This window comes from Vidua chalybeata, chromosome 20, assembly GCF_026979565.1.
Source record: "Vidua chalybeata isolate OUT-0048 chromosome 20, bVidCha1 merged haplotype, whole genome shotgun sequence".
NCBI lineage: Eukaryota > Metazoa > Chordata > Aves > Passeriformes > Viduidae > Vidua > Vidua chalybeata.
Genome location: NC_071549.1, coordinates 4,120,863 through 4,136,810, shown reverse-complemented (window position 1 = coordinate 4,136,810; position 15,948 = coordinate 4,120,863). Strand labels below are relative to the sequence as shown.

Here is a 15,948-nt window from a genome sequence, read left to right as displayed (position 1 = left end):
CCATAGCACGTGGCAGGCAGGGACAGGAAGGGGACATGGCTGCAGTGTTTAACCACAGTGGGTGCTCTTCAAAATGTTGCTCTCAGGTCTCTAAAGTAACGCAGTCCTGGCATGGAGTGAGTCAGGTGTTTCCAAGAGCCCTGCAACCAGCCAAGGGTCCAGCTCCCACATATGCAGATCCCTGCATGTCAGTGTCCATCTGTCCTTCCCTCACACTGGTGAGAGGAACAGGGGGGATGTAGGACCTGTTTGCAGGGATGATGGGATGGTCACAGTCCCTCTGGATGCTGCCCCACACCAGGGGTGTCACAGCCCTTCAGCACTTGCAAACCAGCAACTGAACAATGTGAGCTCAGCTCCTCCAAGGTCTGCTCCCCCTCGGACAGCTGAGGCTTTTGGGGAGGTTTTTCCTTACTGCTTTTGACTTTCCTTAACAGGCTCCTGTAAAAGGTGCTGCTGGAGAGATGCAGGCTCCCACTGCCAACTCAGCTCACCTCCTTCACCAAGGGAAACGCTGCAGCCCTTGTAGCTCTGAAAACTGCACATCTCCCCCATCACACCAGGGCACCCTGAGCTTCAGCCAAGACCCCGGGCCCCAGGAGAAAACCAAAAGGGAAATTGTCCCCCCATCCCTTTGCAATACCAGGGCAGCAACACTGGCAGCTTCCCTCTGCTCTTCCATTTTTAAAGCACAATTCACGGACACGTATGAAAAACAGGGGAGAGGGGGAAACAAAAACAAAAAGCGAGGCAGAACTGTAAAATCCCGTGTGGATATTCCAGCACTGGAAGGTGCAGCACCGCTCTCCTGCAGAGCACCCCACAGCTCAAGGGAATACTTGGCCCACGGGGACACATTCCTCTGCCAGCACCCAGCCAAGGTAGCTCCACGCACAGATTACCCTACAAGGGCAGGCCACGGCCGCAGGCGCTCGCTCCCCGCTCTGCCGTGCCAGGGAGAGGGATGCCTGCCTCCTCTGCAGGGAACACGGGCAGCTGCAGCAGCTCCTGTGCTCCTGGGGGACTTTCAGGAGCTTCCCTCGTACCCAGGTGCAGGTGCATGGGGGAAAATGAGGATGAACAACTCCTTTTTGCTATATGCTGGAGGGTTTTTTCTGATGGGACATGGAGATTTTGGTCCCTGCGAATTTTGGGCTGTCTCAGATGGAGAGCTCCATCTGTCCCTGGCAGGGAGTGTGATGCACTTGTCACTGCACTGCCACCTCTGCCAGCCACTCTCCTCTGGGAGGATGCTGAAGCCTAAAGCTGATGCCAGCTTTGCAGAGAAGGGGCCAAAGCTCCCTTGGTGGTGGAGATGCTCACCCCACAGAGCAACCTCACATGGACATCAGCTGCAGTGGCAGGAGACTGCAGGGCACTGTGCTGCCCATGGGAGAGGGAACAGGAACAAGGTGGGGTGGCCACCATCTTGCACCTCCTGCAAAATGACCCCGGGGGCTGCTGTCCTCACTGGGCACAAGGACAAACAGCTGCCTAAATGCTAATCTGCCACAAAAGACACCAAGTCAATTCCTGTGCATCCAAACTCCTGATTTTCAGTGGCCCTGCTGCTGTCAGGGCAGGCATGTAGTTGTGTTGCAGAAAACACCTGCTTTGTGATCTTGCCCCTGCTTTTACCACAGCACAGGTGAGAGATGGTGATGCTCAGCACCCAGACAGGGCCTGCTGCTCAACGTGCTGAGAACAAGCACAGCAGCAACTCCAACACCTGTGAGAGGTTTGCTTTGAGATGGTGGACATGAGGAGGTGCAGGGACAGTGCAGGAGGGGAGCAGGGTGGCCTCGGCAGTGGGCTGATGGTGCACAGAGGAACATGAGCACTGGGGTTATCTCAGTGTCCTCCCTATATTTGATACTTCTTGAGAACCACTTAGAAAAGAGACAGAGACTTTTGCAAGGCCTTGGCACAGATGCCTGGAAACCTTCCTCCTGCATGCCACAGGATTCTGAGAGAACAAACACTTGAATGCACAGAGCATGGAAAATATTAAAGATATTACAGCAAGAGATACCTGAGGGTGGTGAGCCCTTGTGAGCCTGCCCACATGTGACAGACCCCTGAGAGCATCTCGATGTTCCTGACCAGAACATCTGCAGCTCACACAAAGCCAACCTCAGCCGTGCACATTCTCTTGCTCTCACATTCACATCACCTCCCAAAACTGAGACAGCAGAAACCTCAGAGGGGCCAGAGAGGAATGAAGACAGCCAGATATGTAAAGGATGTGAGATGAAAGGCTGGATGTGAGCAGAGTGATGGGGAGAGGAATGTAAAGCACTGAGACCACAGTGAGAACTGAAGAGTCTCAGCTTTCTGCCACTTCAAGGACAAGGAAAATCCAGCGTAATGGAAACACAACTTATCTAAATTTCATCAAAGGAGAAACTTTTCCATGCAATTCCTGAATCAGCAGAACTCGCAGCTATACATTTGCATTCCTCAGATGAACACCCTTGGCCATCCCTTGGAAGGTCCCATGCTGGAGATCATTCCCAAGCACTGTCTTGCAGAGACCAACTGCTAGCCTGGCCCCTGGCCAAAACTGCCATCAGACAGCTACTTCACAGCTTGTTAGGCCTTATTTTGAAGCAAAACACAGACACCACTGTGGGAAAGGAGATCCTGTCTGGGTAGAGTCTCTAGGTTCTATTATTGTATCTCTATTCTATATCTAAGCCATGTTCACCCAGACACATTCCAAGCAGGTGCCCACCACACACAGTCAAGACTGCAGGAAGCACAGGGATACAGCATTCAGGGATGAGACACGTAAGGAAGCCAACCCTTGCTCTGGAGTCTTGCAGGTATTCAACTGGTGCTTCCCGCTCCACTTGGGTCTTTCTGTCCTGAGAATGCCTGGTAAAAAAATCACAAGACCACACATAAAAGTGGCTTTTGGAGGTTTTTTCTTTGCTTTTCAAAGGCCAGAGGAATCAGGAAGATGAAGAGTTTCAATTACTTCTTTCAAGTCTGATGATTTAAGCGTGGTGATTTTGCCACACAGCCGAGACAGAAGAGCTTCATGGGAAACCCTGGATCCATGAGACAGAGCAACCCGTGAGCATCAGCAGCATCATGACTGTGGGGATGAGGGAAGCTCAGAGGACCTGAAACATTGGGAGTGTGCCATGGGAGGAGAAAACTGAGCTGCTGTGCTGCTGTGATGGCACTTGAGAGGATGGTGTGCCTACCAGAAACCTTGCTGTGCTTGGAGCTGTGCAGGCAGAGCCAAAGAAAAGTGCTTCCTCCAACAGTGCTGAGATTTTATAGAGAAATACAAAGTGTGGGAGAAAGACAGACTCAGCTCCAGACCACAGATGGTGAAGTGAAGACCGAGGGCATGCATGGGATGCAACATTAACCAGCTCTCCTACACCCCAGCCCAGTGCCACGCTGTAGAATTGTTACTACAGGCTTGTAATTGTGGGATAAAACAGACCTGGGTGTCTGATGAGAGATGAAACAATTCAATAAAAACAGGCTAGAAACAATTTCTATCTGGTCTGTAAAAACAGGAGCCCTGCACCTCTGTTTCTCTGAGCAATTGCTGAGTTTCTGCATCAGCTCAACACAGGAAGAAAGGCTGACATGAGCACCACCTGCACACCAGGACACACTGATGGGGAGGGAGATCTGTTTGTGATCATTTCCTGCCTGCAATACTTTCCCATCCCATATTTCCAGGTACTTGCAAAGCCCTGCTCCATGAAAACCAAACACAGCTGTTACAATACCCCAGAGCCTTCCTTGACAAGCTGGCCAGACCTGCCTTCAACCCTGGAAAGGTAAGAGTGGCTTTGCATGGATTTTTGGGTCGTTATTATAGGGTGAAGGGAAAAAGGAGTTTGCTATGACACAGGTGGCCTAAGGGGTGAAAAGATGGTTTGAGCAAGGTGATGCTGTGGAAGGAAATCCAGTCCTCACACTCAGATTGTCCATCAGCCCACAGAGCTTCTCTGCCCTTCTTCTCCCTGCTACCACTGTCAGGGCAAGCTCACCCCAAAAAATGAATAAATCCTGTTTTCTGGAGAGGGGCCACCCCTGTGGCAGGCACAGCACTGCTCGGCAGCCCTGGGCCTGCAGCCACTGCTGGGAAACCCGTGGGCTTAACTCAGTGCTGAGATATCCCCCACAGCAACATCTTTTGCAAGAAATGAAAGAAAAGATGATATCATCTCTTTGGAGGGCTGCCCAAAGGCATGCTGTGATTTACAGCATGGAGCCCAGGAGCACACGGGAACTGCTGCTCCAGTGTCACAGGAGCTGCTTCTCCTCCGCTTGTGCCAAGGGCTGCATCCTGAGAGGGGCTGGCCAAGGGCAGCCCTGTTAAAACCAGTTTATAAGGTGTTCAGCTCTCAATTGATCTCAGCATAGAGGCTGCCAACACAAAATAAGGATGCACAGAGAGGGGTGGAAATCTGTGAGGAAAAAAGAAAGGGTTCCTGTTACAAATCAGTGTTTGATTTGTTGTGCTTCATAAGCAAAGGGATCCAGTTCCTGGAGGTTCGAGAGGAGTTGGATTAATAACCTGTGGCAGATTTATCTAATGCTCCAGCTCCAAAGGGAGCATTTCAAGCAGATGTAATTACCAGCTGCTCTGCCAGGCATGGCACCAGGAAGGAAGGGAGCAGGAGAAGCCCCTTTGCACAACAGAAGTGGGTGAACATGCAGGTGCAGACATCACACAAGCAGAGGAGGAGAGCGAGGGGTCCACAAAGCCACCAGGAGCCCCAAGCAAAGTGCCACGGAGCCACCCTAACCCAGGGGGATGCAGACCATGCTCACCATCCAGGTGGTTGCGGGAAAGGTACTTGAGTCCTTCGTCCAGCAGGATCACAGGCAGGGAGATCTTCATCACAACCACCCACTGCGGCCAGCTCAGGGGGGTCACCTGGAAGATGAGCTGCAGGGTGGAAAGGATGTCACTAGGGAAGTAGGTGGGATATTTTGTTGTTTTAAGGATCACATGGTTGTATGGCAATGGTTGAAAGAGGGTCATCCCTGGTATAAAGAGGGAGGATCCAGACAGCCCAAACAGGAGGATTTCTTCAAGGTCTGTCATGATCCAAGGAGGGTCTTGGCCAAGATGAGTAAAAAATTATGGTCTTCACCTCTCCTGCAGATGGGGAAAGTGAGGCACAAGGTAGGACTGTGTGTTTATGTGGTCACAGGTGCTTAGCAGGTAACAAGGGACAATGCAACGTCCTGGCTACAGAAACATACTTCATCTTAAGCACATTTGGGCATCAACCAAGGCATCCCCAACCTTGCAAAGAAAGGAGACAATTCCCAAAGGACTGAACCACCTTCTGGAGATATCTAGAGCCTTTGCATTGCCCATAGGGAGAACTTTTGACTCTTGGCTCATGGGGCAGAATGACTCCTATTTTCCATGCTGGGTTGAGCCATGGGACCTGGCCCTGAGGGCACCTTCTGGGAACAGCCATTCCAGAAGTTTCCCAACCCAAAGATTGCTCCAAGGATGTCCTTGTCCATAGAAGGCACAGGGAGGTCACAGAGGGCACTCACAGGCATGGGCTTGACATAGAGGATGAGGAAGTGCAGAGCCATGGACATGATGATGGCCCCCAGCAGCCAGATGTTGAGCCACGGTGGCATCCGCAGCAGCGACTGGTTCTCAGAGACACTGTGAAAGTGAGGGGACAATGTTAGCCCCAGAAACCTCCCCGCATCTGCCCATGCTGGGAATTCCATTTCCCTCTAACATGCAAGGCCATATGCTATATCCTTCCTTTGCCAGGCTGTTCATCTTCAGGCTTTGCTGCAAACTGGATGTGGATGTGGATACAAGCAGCAATGCATGGATTAGGGCTGATCATTAATGACCAAATCACTAATGAAAGCAGATCCAGTTCTTCCTTCACTGGCTCTCAGCCACAGCACACTGACTTGAAGGAGTTTCTCATTGGAAAACCCTGTGGTCCCCTGTGAGGATGCTCTGAATGGCTCTGCTGAGCCAAAGCAAAGCCCTCAGCCCACCCACAGACACTCAAAGAGACAAAATCAGTCCTGCACAGAGCAAAGAGAGCGGCCCTGTGGCCAGCACACCTGTTCAGAGCATTGCACATTTCAATTGTCACCAGCACAGACAGAGCCATCGTCGTTGGGTATCGCGACTCGAAGATCTCACAGTCAATTCCTTCGAAGATGGGGTTGTCCTCAGTGCACCTCATGAAGTTCCTCTGTCAGCACAGGAAACTGCTGGTAAATACATGGCAGAGCAGCAGGAAAGGCAGGAGAGAGGAGGAAGAGTCGACTGGTTGGGGGGCACGGGATGAAATGGGTTGCTGTTAAATAACCCACATTTCAGAGCAACCAATAAACTGCCTACAGTGACCCAGCTTCTCTTGGGATTGGGCCTTAGGTATGGCTGGACAGTGGCTTGGAGGGTCTCAGGTGCAGTTAGGAAGGAGTTTGAGCACACATGTGTCTCCATCAGAGATGCAAATTGAGCAGAACTTATAAAAGTGAGAAACTGTCTTCTCCACTAGGAATCTGAGACTGCTACAACCAACACAGAGGAAAGATGGATGAAAGACCCCAACACGTGAATGCACAGCCTCACCCATCTGCTCCAGCTGTCAGCCTGTTCCCCTCCTGACTCACCAGCTGATGGAAGGAGACCTGCGGTCCCTCGGCGTCGTACAGGAACCACCAGGTCGCTGCGCCCACTGTGGCCAGGCCCACGTACACTGCGGCCAAGAGAGACACCCTTACCCCAGCACCCAGAGAGGGACCCCGCCAGGACACCCCAGGCACACCCTAAGAGTGCCCACCCACCCCAGCACTCACCTCCAACGGCCAGGTAGCGGAAGAAGAGCCAGCCACTGATGAGGGGCTCCTTGGGGTTGCGGGGCTGCTTGTCCATGATGTCCAGGTCGGGGGGGTTGAAGCCCAGCGCGGTGGCCGGCAGCCCGTCTGTCACCAGGTTCACCCACAGCAGCTGCACAGGGATGAGGGCCTCGGGCAAGCCCAGGATGGCTGTCAGGAAGATACTGCAGGGAAAAAACAAGAGATACGAAATTAGACAAGCTCTGGGCAGCCAAGGTTCTGTGTCATGCAAGGAGCAGAGAGCATCTTGATCCAAAGCCCCGAACTGAATATCCACCCAAGTCCTGCAGACAAACCCACAGCCTCTGATAAGGATCCTGAAGCCTAGCACTGAATTTTGCAGCTAAAATTTGTTTTGCAGTTGCAACCCAACTATTGATGTCCACAAAGGTTCCCATTCCCAACACAAACACCCATGTTGAAATGCAAGGGCAAAGGATGCTCAAGTGATCCCAAGGTTGTGCTAATGTTGCTGAGGACTGGGAGGAATGGGCATGGGCAGGGATAGCTGTGACTGGGTGCCAGCAGCCTATGCACAAATATCTGCACCCAGACCAGGCACTCACATGAGCTTATGGGCAATACTTTGACAGAACAGGTCCTGCAGGATGGCAGGATTGTAAAACTACAAAAAAAAAAAAAAAAAAAAAAATCTCCTTGCCCTTGAGGAATGAAACGTGGTGCCTGAGATTACCAGTTTGGGCACTACATGCTGCTGACTGCAGGTCACCTGTCCCAGGGGATGTGTCCCCCCACTGCAGCATGGTGCCTGGTGTGGGAGGCTCTCACCAAACAACCTCCCCGACGTTGGAGGAGATGAGATAGCGGATGAACTGCTTCATGTTGCTGTAGATGGCTCTGCCCTCCTCCACGGCTGACACGATGGTGGAGAAGTTGTCGTCGGAGAGCACCATCTCAGCTGCTGACTTGGCAACGGCCGTGCCTGACCCCATGGCGATGCCAATCTCTGCCTTCTTCAGGGCCGGAGCGTCATTGACGCCATCACCTGTCTGCACAAAGCCGTGGTTAGGTGTGCGAGGGATGGAGCAGGGTGGGGAGGAGGGGACAGGGGGTGGCAGGGTGTCCCCGAGGGCTCACCATGGCCGTGATCTCATTGAAGGACTGGAGGTACTCGACGATGCGGGACTTGTGCGCCGGCTCCACGCGGGCGAAGCACCGGGCCTCGCGGCACGCCTGGCGCTGCGCCTCAGGGGGCAGCTCATCGAACTCCCGGCCTGTGTAGGCCTTGCCAGACACGTCCTCGGTCTCTGAGAAGATGCTGATCCGGCGGCAGATGGCCACTGCCGTGCCCTTGTTGTCACCAGTGATCATGATGACGCGGATGCCGGCCTTGCGGCACATCTCAATGGAGGAGGTGACCTCTTTGCGGGGAGGGTCCAGCATCCCCACACAGCCCACAAAGGTCAGGTTGTTCTGGGCGGGAGGAACACACCCCAGACCCACATTAACCCCTTGGGACGCATCCACTTCCCCCCTGCTGCTGTGACCACCCTGGGCTTCACAGGGATTTCCCCTGGGAAGAAACTTCCAAGAGGTTTCCTACCAACTGCCCCATGGATGTACTCTACAGCCCCAATCCAATGGGATGTTCCCATCCTCTCTGCTCCTCCACACATGCTTTTTCTTTCCTCCCCTCCTCCCCATCCCTCACAATGGTCTCCAAGGCCCTCTCAGCAGTCAATCCACAGGAAAACGTGCTCAGTGAGATGGGGCTTGTTATCCTTCAGATCGGCCCCTGAGTTTTGCAGAGGAGACGAGCCATTACACTGCCCACAGAGAACCCAGAGGGCAAATACTGCTGGGACAGCTGGGAGTATGTGGGGAAACCCTGGGAACGAGGCAGACAGCTGCTGGCCAAAGGTGCGGTGCCGTACCTCGTAGTGCACGAAGGCGGCGGAGTCGTGCAGCTGCATGCTCTCCCTGCGGACGGGCGAGTCGTGGGTGGCCAGGGCCAGGCAGCGCAGGGTGTCGATGCCCATGCCCCAGTCCCGGATCCTGCCCAGGATCTTGTCCCGCACCGTGGCGGTCAGCGGCACCTTGGCAGTGCCCACGCGGACGTGGGTGCAGCGCTCGATGACGCTTTCCGGGGCACCCTGCGGAGGAGAGGAGGGCTCAGAGGCTGGAGTGAAGCTGGAGGATCGCAGGAAGCGCCAGAGCGAGGGAAGGCGCCAGGCTTGGGCAAAGGCAGAGGAAATCTCCCCAAAATTCCAGCGCGCATCCCGGCCCTGTGGCTCAGGGCACTAGATGGCAGCCTCCAACCGAGCACACCGGGATCGCACCCCGGAGCACGAACCCACGCCAGGTCACCAAGAACAGGATCTGCTGGAGAGCCAGCTGACTCCTGAAAAACCTACATATCCTCTCGAAATACTCCTGCCCCACAGATCCCTGCTCCGACCTGCAAGGGATGAGGGCTGTAAATCTGTGAGGGAAAAAATGTGGGCTACTCAGCAGATGCTTGTGATGCCTTTGCAATTCAGGAAAACATGTCCTTCAGCATCCCAGCCTCTCACCTCAGCCCTTCTGAGCTTACAAATGACCCTGATATTACTCCTTAATATAAAACTTGCAATCCTTCTATTGCACCTCTTAAAAAGCTCACCCAGGGCCACAGATCAGAGGCTTCAGAGGGTCCCAGCCTGACCTGGAGGGCAGAGTTCACCTACCCAGATAATCTCCCAGTGGGAACAACAATATCCAAATCTTCTCAGAGTCAGCGGGGAGAAATTCTTCTCTTGGGAAGAAAATGCCCTATGAAACACTATTTTATTTCTGGCTACAGTGGAAAACTGGACATCATCCTTTGGGCATTACTGGCATCCGGAGGGTCCAAGCCTTTAATAAAGGCAAGTGCCCAAATTCTGCATGAGGTCAGCTCTCCCTTGCCCCAGCACCAGCACACTCAGCACCTTTTCCCCCCTCTAAAGCATCTCACCCCCTTTCTTCCCTAATCAATATGGCAAAGACTCCCCCTGACCCCACCAGCCTACCTGCTGGATCCTGGATCCCCAGGCAGCTCAGACTTTCCTCCAGAACTGCAGGGAATGATCTGCAGTTCCTCTCACATTGCCCAGAGTGTGAGAGGAACTGCAGAGCATCACCACCGCCCTGTGCAGCTGCTGGCTGTGAGGGGGAGGTGGGCCCTGCAGCTGCCCACCCCTACCTTGACAAACATCTTGCTGCCAGCAGAGTTGTTGCCAGGCCCGGTGGGAGTGCAGTACACAGACATGGACTTGCGGTCCCGGGAGAACTCCAGGGTGCACTCCTTCCTCATCAGCTGCTTGATCACCTGCAGGAACAGCAGTGGGCTGAGCAGGGCATGCCAGGGACACTGGTGCTCTCTGCCTTGGCTGACAACCCTGCTGAGCCCCGGGGTGGGAGGAGAACGGCAGCCACAAGAGCCAGGAAGGATGGGACAGGGCTAAAGCTTACAAGATTTCCTTATCAGAAAAGAGTCAGGAGATTTATTACAACCTGCATAGATCTATCTGGGGAAAAATGCTGGAACAGAGAGCCCTTTGAGCAAGGAAAGACATTGTAAGATCTAAAGCAGAGGAAATACAGACCCAAAATAAAGTATGTTTTCACCCAGGAGGACAGGGAGACACTGGAGTAGGGGAATAGCCAGCTAAAGATATTTTCATGTCAAAAATAAATGTTTCCAAGGAGCAAATGTCACTGGGGCAGGCAAATCTCTGGGGAATAGGGTTTGGCTCATGCTGGAGGGTGACTGTTCAGTGCAAACTGGGCACCTAAAGATAACTCCAAAATTCCTCATCTGCAGCCAGAGCTGAGGCTATCATTTAGAGGGTCTCTCCTGCATGAGCAGGAACTGGACTGAGTTGGAGCCTCAGGAATCACCTGCTCCAAAGCTCAATGTTGGTTGGTCCTCAAGGCCCTGGCATCAGCCCCCCAGGGCCACTGTTCCAAAAACAGCTCACCATGACAGCCCGGAAATTGCATCCTTGTGCCAAATCAGTCCCTTAGATTATTGCAAGTGTTTATTTGCCCAAATATCAGACATCCTAAACCCCTCCTCTCCCTCCCATCCCCCAGTGCTATAGCTCACAGGGGCTTCTCCTCACTCACTGAGTTGCAGGCGTTGGCTCTCTCCACCTTGGAGAGTTTGCTGAGGTCTGTGTTGAAGACATTCATCTTCTCCACCAGGCACGTCAGGGCTGTTTCAGTGGCTTCCCCCACCTTCTCATAGACTTTTTTGGACTAGAGGGCAGGAAAAAAAGAGCTTAAGCTTTAGAGCACATCCTCTACATGCTGCTGCTGCCCCCAAGGATGCTGTCAGCCACCACACCAGAGCATCCCCTTGGGATGAGCTGAAGTCAGGGAAGGGGATCCCAAGGGACAAACTCTACTAGCTTTGCCCTGAAGCACAGCAAGAGCATCCCCCCACCCTGTCCTGGCCCTGGTGCCCCCACACCTCATTGTAGTCCAGCGAGGAGTCATTGCAGAGGGCACAGATGGTGGCCAGCTCCACCAGCCCGTCGTACTGCCCGCACTGCACCGGCTGCTCGTCCTTCAGGCTGCGGGCACAAAACAACCCCATCAGCCTCACACCAGCTCACACCTTCAAATACACTTAGCTCGCCCTAAACATCCCTTCTAGGGGGATAGATAGCCTACATATCACTCTTGCAAACGTGGAAGCAAAAGCCCAGTTAAAGCACCAGTGCTGGCAATAAATCCTTGGGTTCACATTTTGTACTTTATTAAATGGGGCGGCACTAAATTGCAAATAAAATATCACAGGAGGCAAATAAATTCTGGAAGTGGTCCAGAATAAGGGGGCTGCAGAGGAGTTCAAAGGAGCAAGCAGGGGCTACTCACAGGCTGATGATGAAGGTGATGGACCAGAAAAGGGGCAAAGAAATTCATGTTAACATCCACCCCCTCAGGGGTTTCCATTTGCTTTGAATCCAGAGGAGCTGTGGAACCAACAGCAAGTCCCTTCTCCTCCCTGTGATGCTGTTTCACACTCCAGAGGGAACCCAAGGGAGCATTTAGGAGCAGCAGAGAGCTTTAACAGCTGCACTGCTGTGACTGCTTCCAAGCAAGTGCTGAACTGTGATCTTTGCTTCCTAAATAGCAGCTCTTTGCTATGGAAAGGAGCAGCCCTGAACACTCCAGGCAAGCCAGATGCTTCTCCTCGCCTGGTGGTAGGAATGGTAGCAGTGGTTTTAAAGGAAATAAAAAAATTATCCTGGTTCCAGCAGAGGTAACTGCAGGTTAGAGCTGTGTAAACCCAGCCGGTCATCTGCTGGCTGGAAAAATAATTTGTCAGGCATTTACTAGGATCAGCTTATTCCACTGTTGGTTCCCAATGGAAAGAACATTTCGGAGCCCTTGTTACAGCTCGGGAGCGGAAAACACAGAGCAGCCAAGAAAATCTGAAAAATCTGTTTGCTGAGGGAGACAAAGCCGCACTGGGCTGTGAGCGGGAAGGGAGATCCACTGCTCCTGCCCAGAGATGCTGCCTGGCCCTGGGCTCACAGGAAGGGACAGTGGGTGGAGGAGGGAGCTGCAGACACAGCAAGCATGGCTTTTGCAGCATGGGATCCCCTGGATATTGCTGGGAAGGGATGGGAGGTTACAGCCCCATCGTCAGCAGTCCCTGCAAGGTCAGACCCATGTGCTGGGAAAAACATCAGCAAAGGTGCTGCTGGCTGGGTGCTGTGTGAGCAAACCCAGGGTCCTGCAGGAAATATCCCCCTGCCAAGGCCAGCTTAAAGCAAACAAGCCCTTCAGTGCCACCAGCCCTGGGGGAAAGAGGGTTCTCTTGGCAAGCCCACACATCCCTCTTAATACACAATACAGGGACAGGGCTAAAGCAAAACTCAAGAGCAACAAGAGCTCTTAACTCAAGAGCTAAAACTCAAGAGCAACACAAATTGTTGCAGACCAACAGAGTGGCCCTGAATGCAGCCCCCAGAGGACAGGGGACTGAGCTTCTGAGGTTGGCAGGCAGAAGTTCAGCCCCCGGGTCCTCCTCAATTTTAACTGAAATGCACTGACTGACACCAGCTTATGACTTGGCTCAGTTTCTAATGGAGATTCCTAGCCAAGGATCAAATTGGCTCTATAAATATTCATGAAATTAAGTCTGTGGCTGAGATGAATTACAGCTGCTCCACGGATGAGCAGAAGGGACCAGGCTGACAAATGTGTCTGGGATCACTGAGCAAAGCAAAGGGGAGCAGAGAGTGCTCCCACCACCAGCTGAGCTTCTCATGTGCCTTCTTCCCAGAATCTGCCACACTGGGGGACACCACCTCCTTCCAAAAGAACGGGAATAAACAAAAACAACAGCAGAAAACCCCATGTGTGTGATAACACTTCAGAGAAAAGCCCCCAGCTTCCACTCCCTGCCCTCAGCTGCAGCTCTGCAAAGCCCATGACTGCCCTGAGACACGCCCTGCCATCAGCAGGATCGTGCCCTGGGCACACCAGCCATGGGAGCCATCCCTGCTGTGGGCACAGGGCTCAGGGAGCACTTTCCTTGTGGGGTTTGAGCCATTTGCAAGTTCCCTTGAGCATTGCTGGTGGCTCCTAGACAAGCTGCCTGCCCTGCATTCTGCAGGGGTAACAGTCACTAGTCAACAGCAAAACTGTGCAGGCTCCAGAAACATGGAGAGTCATCTTCTGCTGCAAAAAGCCTCGTTCATCACCACTCCCACATTTGTCATCTTTTCTGGTTCACAGGTGGCCTTGTTTTATTGGGATTGCTAACCAAGGGAGAGCCAAGTGTGTGGAAGTCCCTCTGCTGAGCAGTGGGAAGGCAGAGCCAGGGTGAGCAGCACCCAAATCAAGTGGGACAGGAGCTGGATGTGAGGGACAGGGAAACAACTGCCCTGCTCCCCATGAGCAGCACAGTACAGTCAATCACCCAGCACTCACAAGCCCAGTGGGTATCCCCATAGACAGGACTGCAAACCACCATGGAAACCCCTCCTTTCTCCCCAGCTCATGGGGACCCCCAGCCGTGGCCATGGACCTGACCCACCCATCTTCCCCCAGCTCTGCTGCCAGCCCAAGGCCACCCTGTGTCCCTGGGAAGGGGAGGGGACCTCACTCACATCTGTCCCTCGGGGGCGTAGGTGGAGCCGGTGATGCTGAACTCGTGGAGGCTGCACTGGGTGCCCTCCACCTTCTCCATGATGAACATCTGCCAGGGGGAGAGGTGGAAACAGAGCATTAGGCAGCGAATTTTTGGTACAACCCTCGTGCACGGCCTGGAAACCCACCAGCTGGTACTGTCCCAGTTATAGCCCCGCTGGCACCAGGCTCAGGCCCATCCCTGGTCAGCCACTACTCCTGGCTGTCCCCAAATCCTTCCAGCTCTCCTCTGCCTTTTCCATGTTTGCCTCCTCCAGCTCTTTCTTTCCCTAGGAGACGAGAGATGCTGAGCTTGTTCCTAAGAAGGTAACTGTGTTTTTCTTGGAGCAGAGAAGAAGCTGGGTCAAGGCTTCCACTCCTGCCCTGGAAAGCCTCTGCAGGGCAGGATCCAAGCAGGGGTGGCTGTCCCTGCCACCCCTTCCCAGCCAGCTCTCAGCCACCAGCCTTGTGCCTTACTGGGATCACAGCTCAGCTCAGTAATAAAACCCCAGTGAGCCATAAAAGTCCCCCACACTCTATTTTTAGTAATTTTTGCCTTTCAAAATCCTTCCAGTTTCTCTTTTGCTGCTATAATGAGACAGATCCCTCAAACACTGAAATAAAATTAAAATTCCCCTCTCCCCAAGCTCTCCCAGTCCCGCCTTGTCCCCTCCCAGCACAGCCCACCTTTGAGGGCAGCATCCCTGGGAACAAGAGCAGGGCCTGACCCCAACCAAGGAGAGAGTTCAGAGATGCTTGTTTCTGCTTCTCATTATTTATGACCCACACTGAAGCCAAAAAGCAACATAATAAAAAAGTAAATAAGTAAGTAAATAAATAAAACTGTTTGGCAAATGCATTTCCCTGGCTGCAGGGAGAAGCCAGGATTTAATTTGGATGCAGAGAAGTGCTGCTCTCCTCAGCTCCACGAACTTGCTGAGTGCCCCCAGAAAGCAGGTGCAGGGAAAACTGTTCCACTCCAACCTGTCTCAAAATAATTGTTTTTTCTCTATTTATTTTCCTCTGGTTATTTGTGTTGTTCCCCAGGAGAGGGAAGCAACAGATGCTGGAGGAATCAGCAGGCATCACTCAGCACCAGAGATGCAACAGCTCCACTTACCACCCACTTCTCTGCCTTCCACGTTTCCTCTGGCAACAAACAGAGGTTAGCTTGCTATTATTATTAATTATTGCCAATAATACAAGGACACCTCATCAATGAAGTCATGTTGCCAGGTGTAAGCCTCCCCCACACAGGAGGTGTCCCCAGGTATGAGCTTAGGGCCAAGCCAAGCAATAAAGGGCAGGTTCAGGGGAGCACAGTCCCAGCACGTTCAGCACCAGGACACCCCAGTGGGTTTTCTCACCTCCCTGTTTTACAGGATTAGGTAAATCAAAGGAGCAGGTTCGAAGCATACATCTCCAGTGTGAGTAACTCTGAGCCCAAAACAACCTCACCATGGCCTCCCAGCTATTTGCAGATATCCATTAGCCCTATCCTGGGCTAATGCCGATGCCTCAGGTTTGAGCTTTTCTATTTTTCAGATTCTGTGCTGCTTTACTGTGCAGTTCTGAGCTTCATATGAGGGGATGGTGAGCTCTCTTCACAGAGCAGGGAGACAAAACAATTCCTGCTCTAGCTGGGGACCAAGGACAAATGATCCAGATCTCAGGCCCAAGAGCACAAACAACGTGGGCTGAAGAGAGAAAAACAAGCAGGATGGGACTTCATGGGCTGGTGCTGTAGTTGGACAATTAACTCCAATATGCAAATTGAGCAGAACTTATAAAAGTGAGAGACCCCGTGACCATTTGTCCATTTTGTGACCATTTTGGTTCATGTTGGGTGTAGCCCTGGCTGGGCTCTTGTGCTGCCCAGTGTGGATCCATTGAGGCCTTTTAATAAATAAACTTTATTCTTTAACTCTGTCTAGTCTCTGTTCCAGC

General features: G+C 52.7%; 1 protein-coding gene across 3 annotated transcripts in view; it reads right to left on the bottom strand.

Moving 5' to 3' along the window:
* Positions 1–15,948, bottom strand: part of ATP2A3 (ATPase sarcoplasmic/endoplasmic reticulum Ca2+ transporting 3) — a 54,228-nt gene that overhangs the window by 6,311 nt on the left and 31,969 nt on the right. For 2 of the 3 annotated variants that reach the window (XM_053961170.1, XM_053961172.1), the window contains exons 9-21: positions 13,983–14,071; positions 11,330–11,432; positions 10,984–11,115; positions 10,058–10,183; positions 8,769–8,987; positions 7,972–8,307; positions 7,663–7,883; positions 6,835–7,037; positions 6,649–6,734; positions 6,091–6,224; positions 5,551–5,668; positions 4,807–4,924; positions 2,805–2,877 (exon numbers count right to left, since the gene is read on the bottom strand). In XM_053961170.1, coding sequence (XP_053817145.1) covers positions 2,805–2,877; positions 4,807–4,924; positions 5,551–5,668; positions 6,091–6,224; positions 6,649–6,734; positions 6,835–7,037; positions 7,663–7,883; positions 7,972–8,307; positions 8,769–8,987; positions 10,058–10,183; positions 10,984–11,115; positions 11,330–11,432; positions 13,983–14,071 — 1,958 coding nt within the window. The remainder of the gene's footprint in view (positions 1–2,804; positions 2,878–4,806; positions 4,925–5,550; positions 5,669–6,090; positions 6,225–6,648; positions 6,735–6,834; positions 7,038–7,662; positions 7,884–7,971; positions 8,308–8,768; positions 8,988–10,057; positions 10,184–10,983; positions 11,116–11,329; positions 11,433–13,982; positions 14,072–15,948) is intronic. The other variant, XM_053961171.1, reaches the window with a different exon arrangement.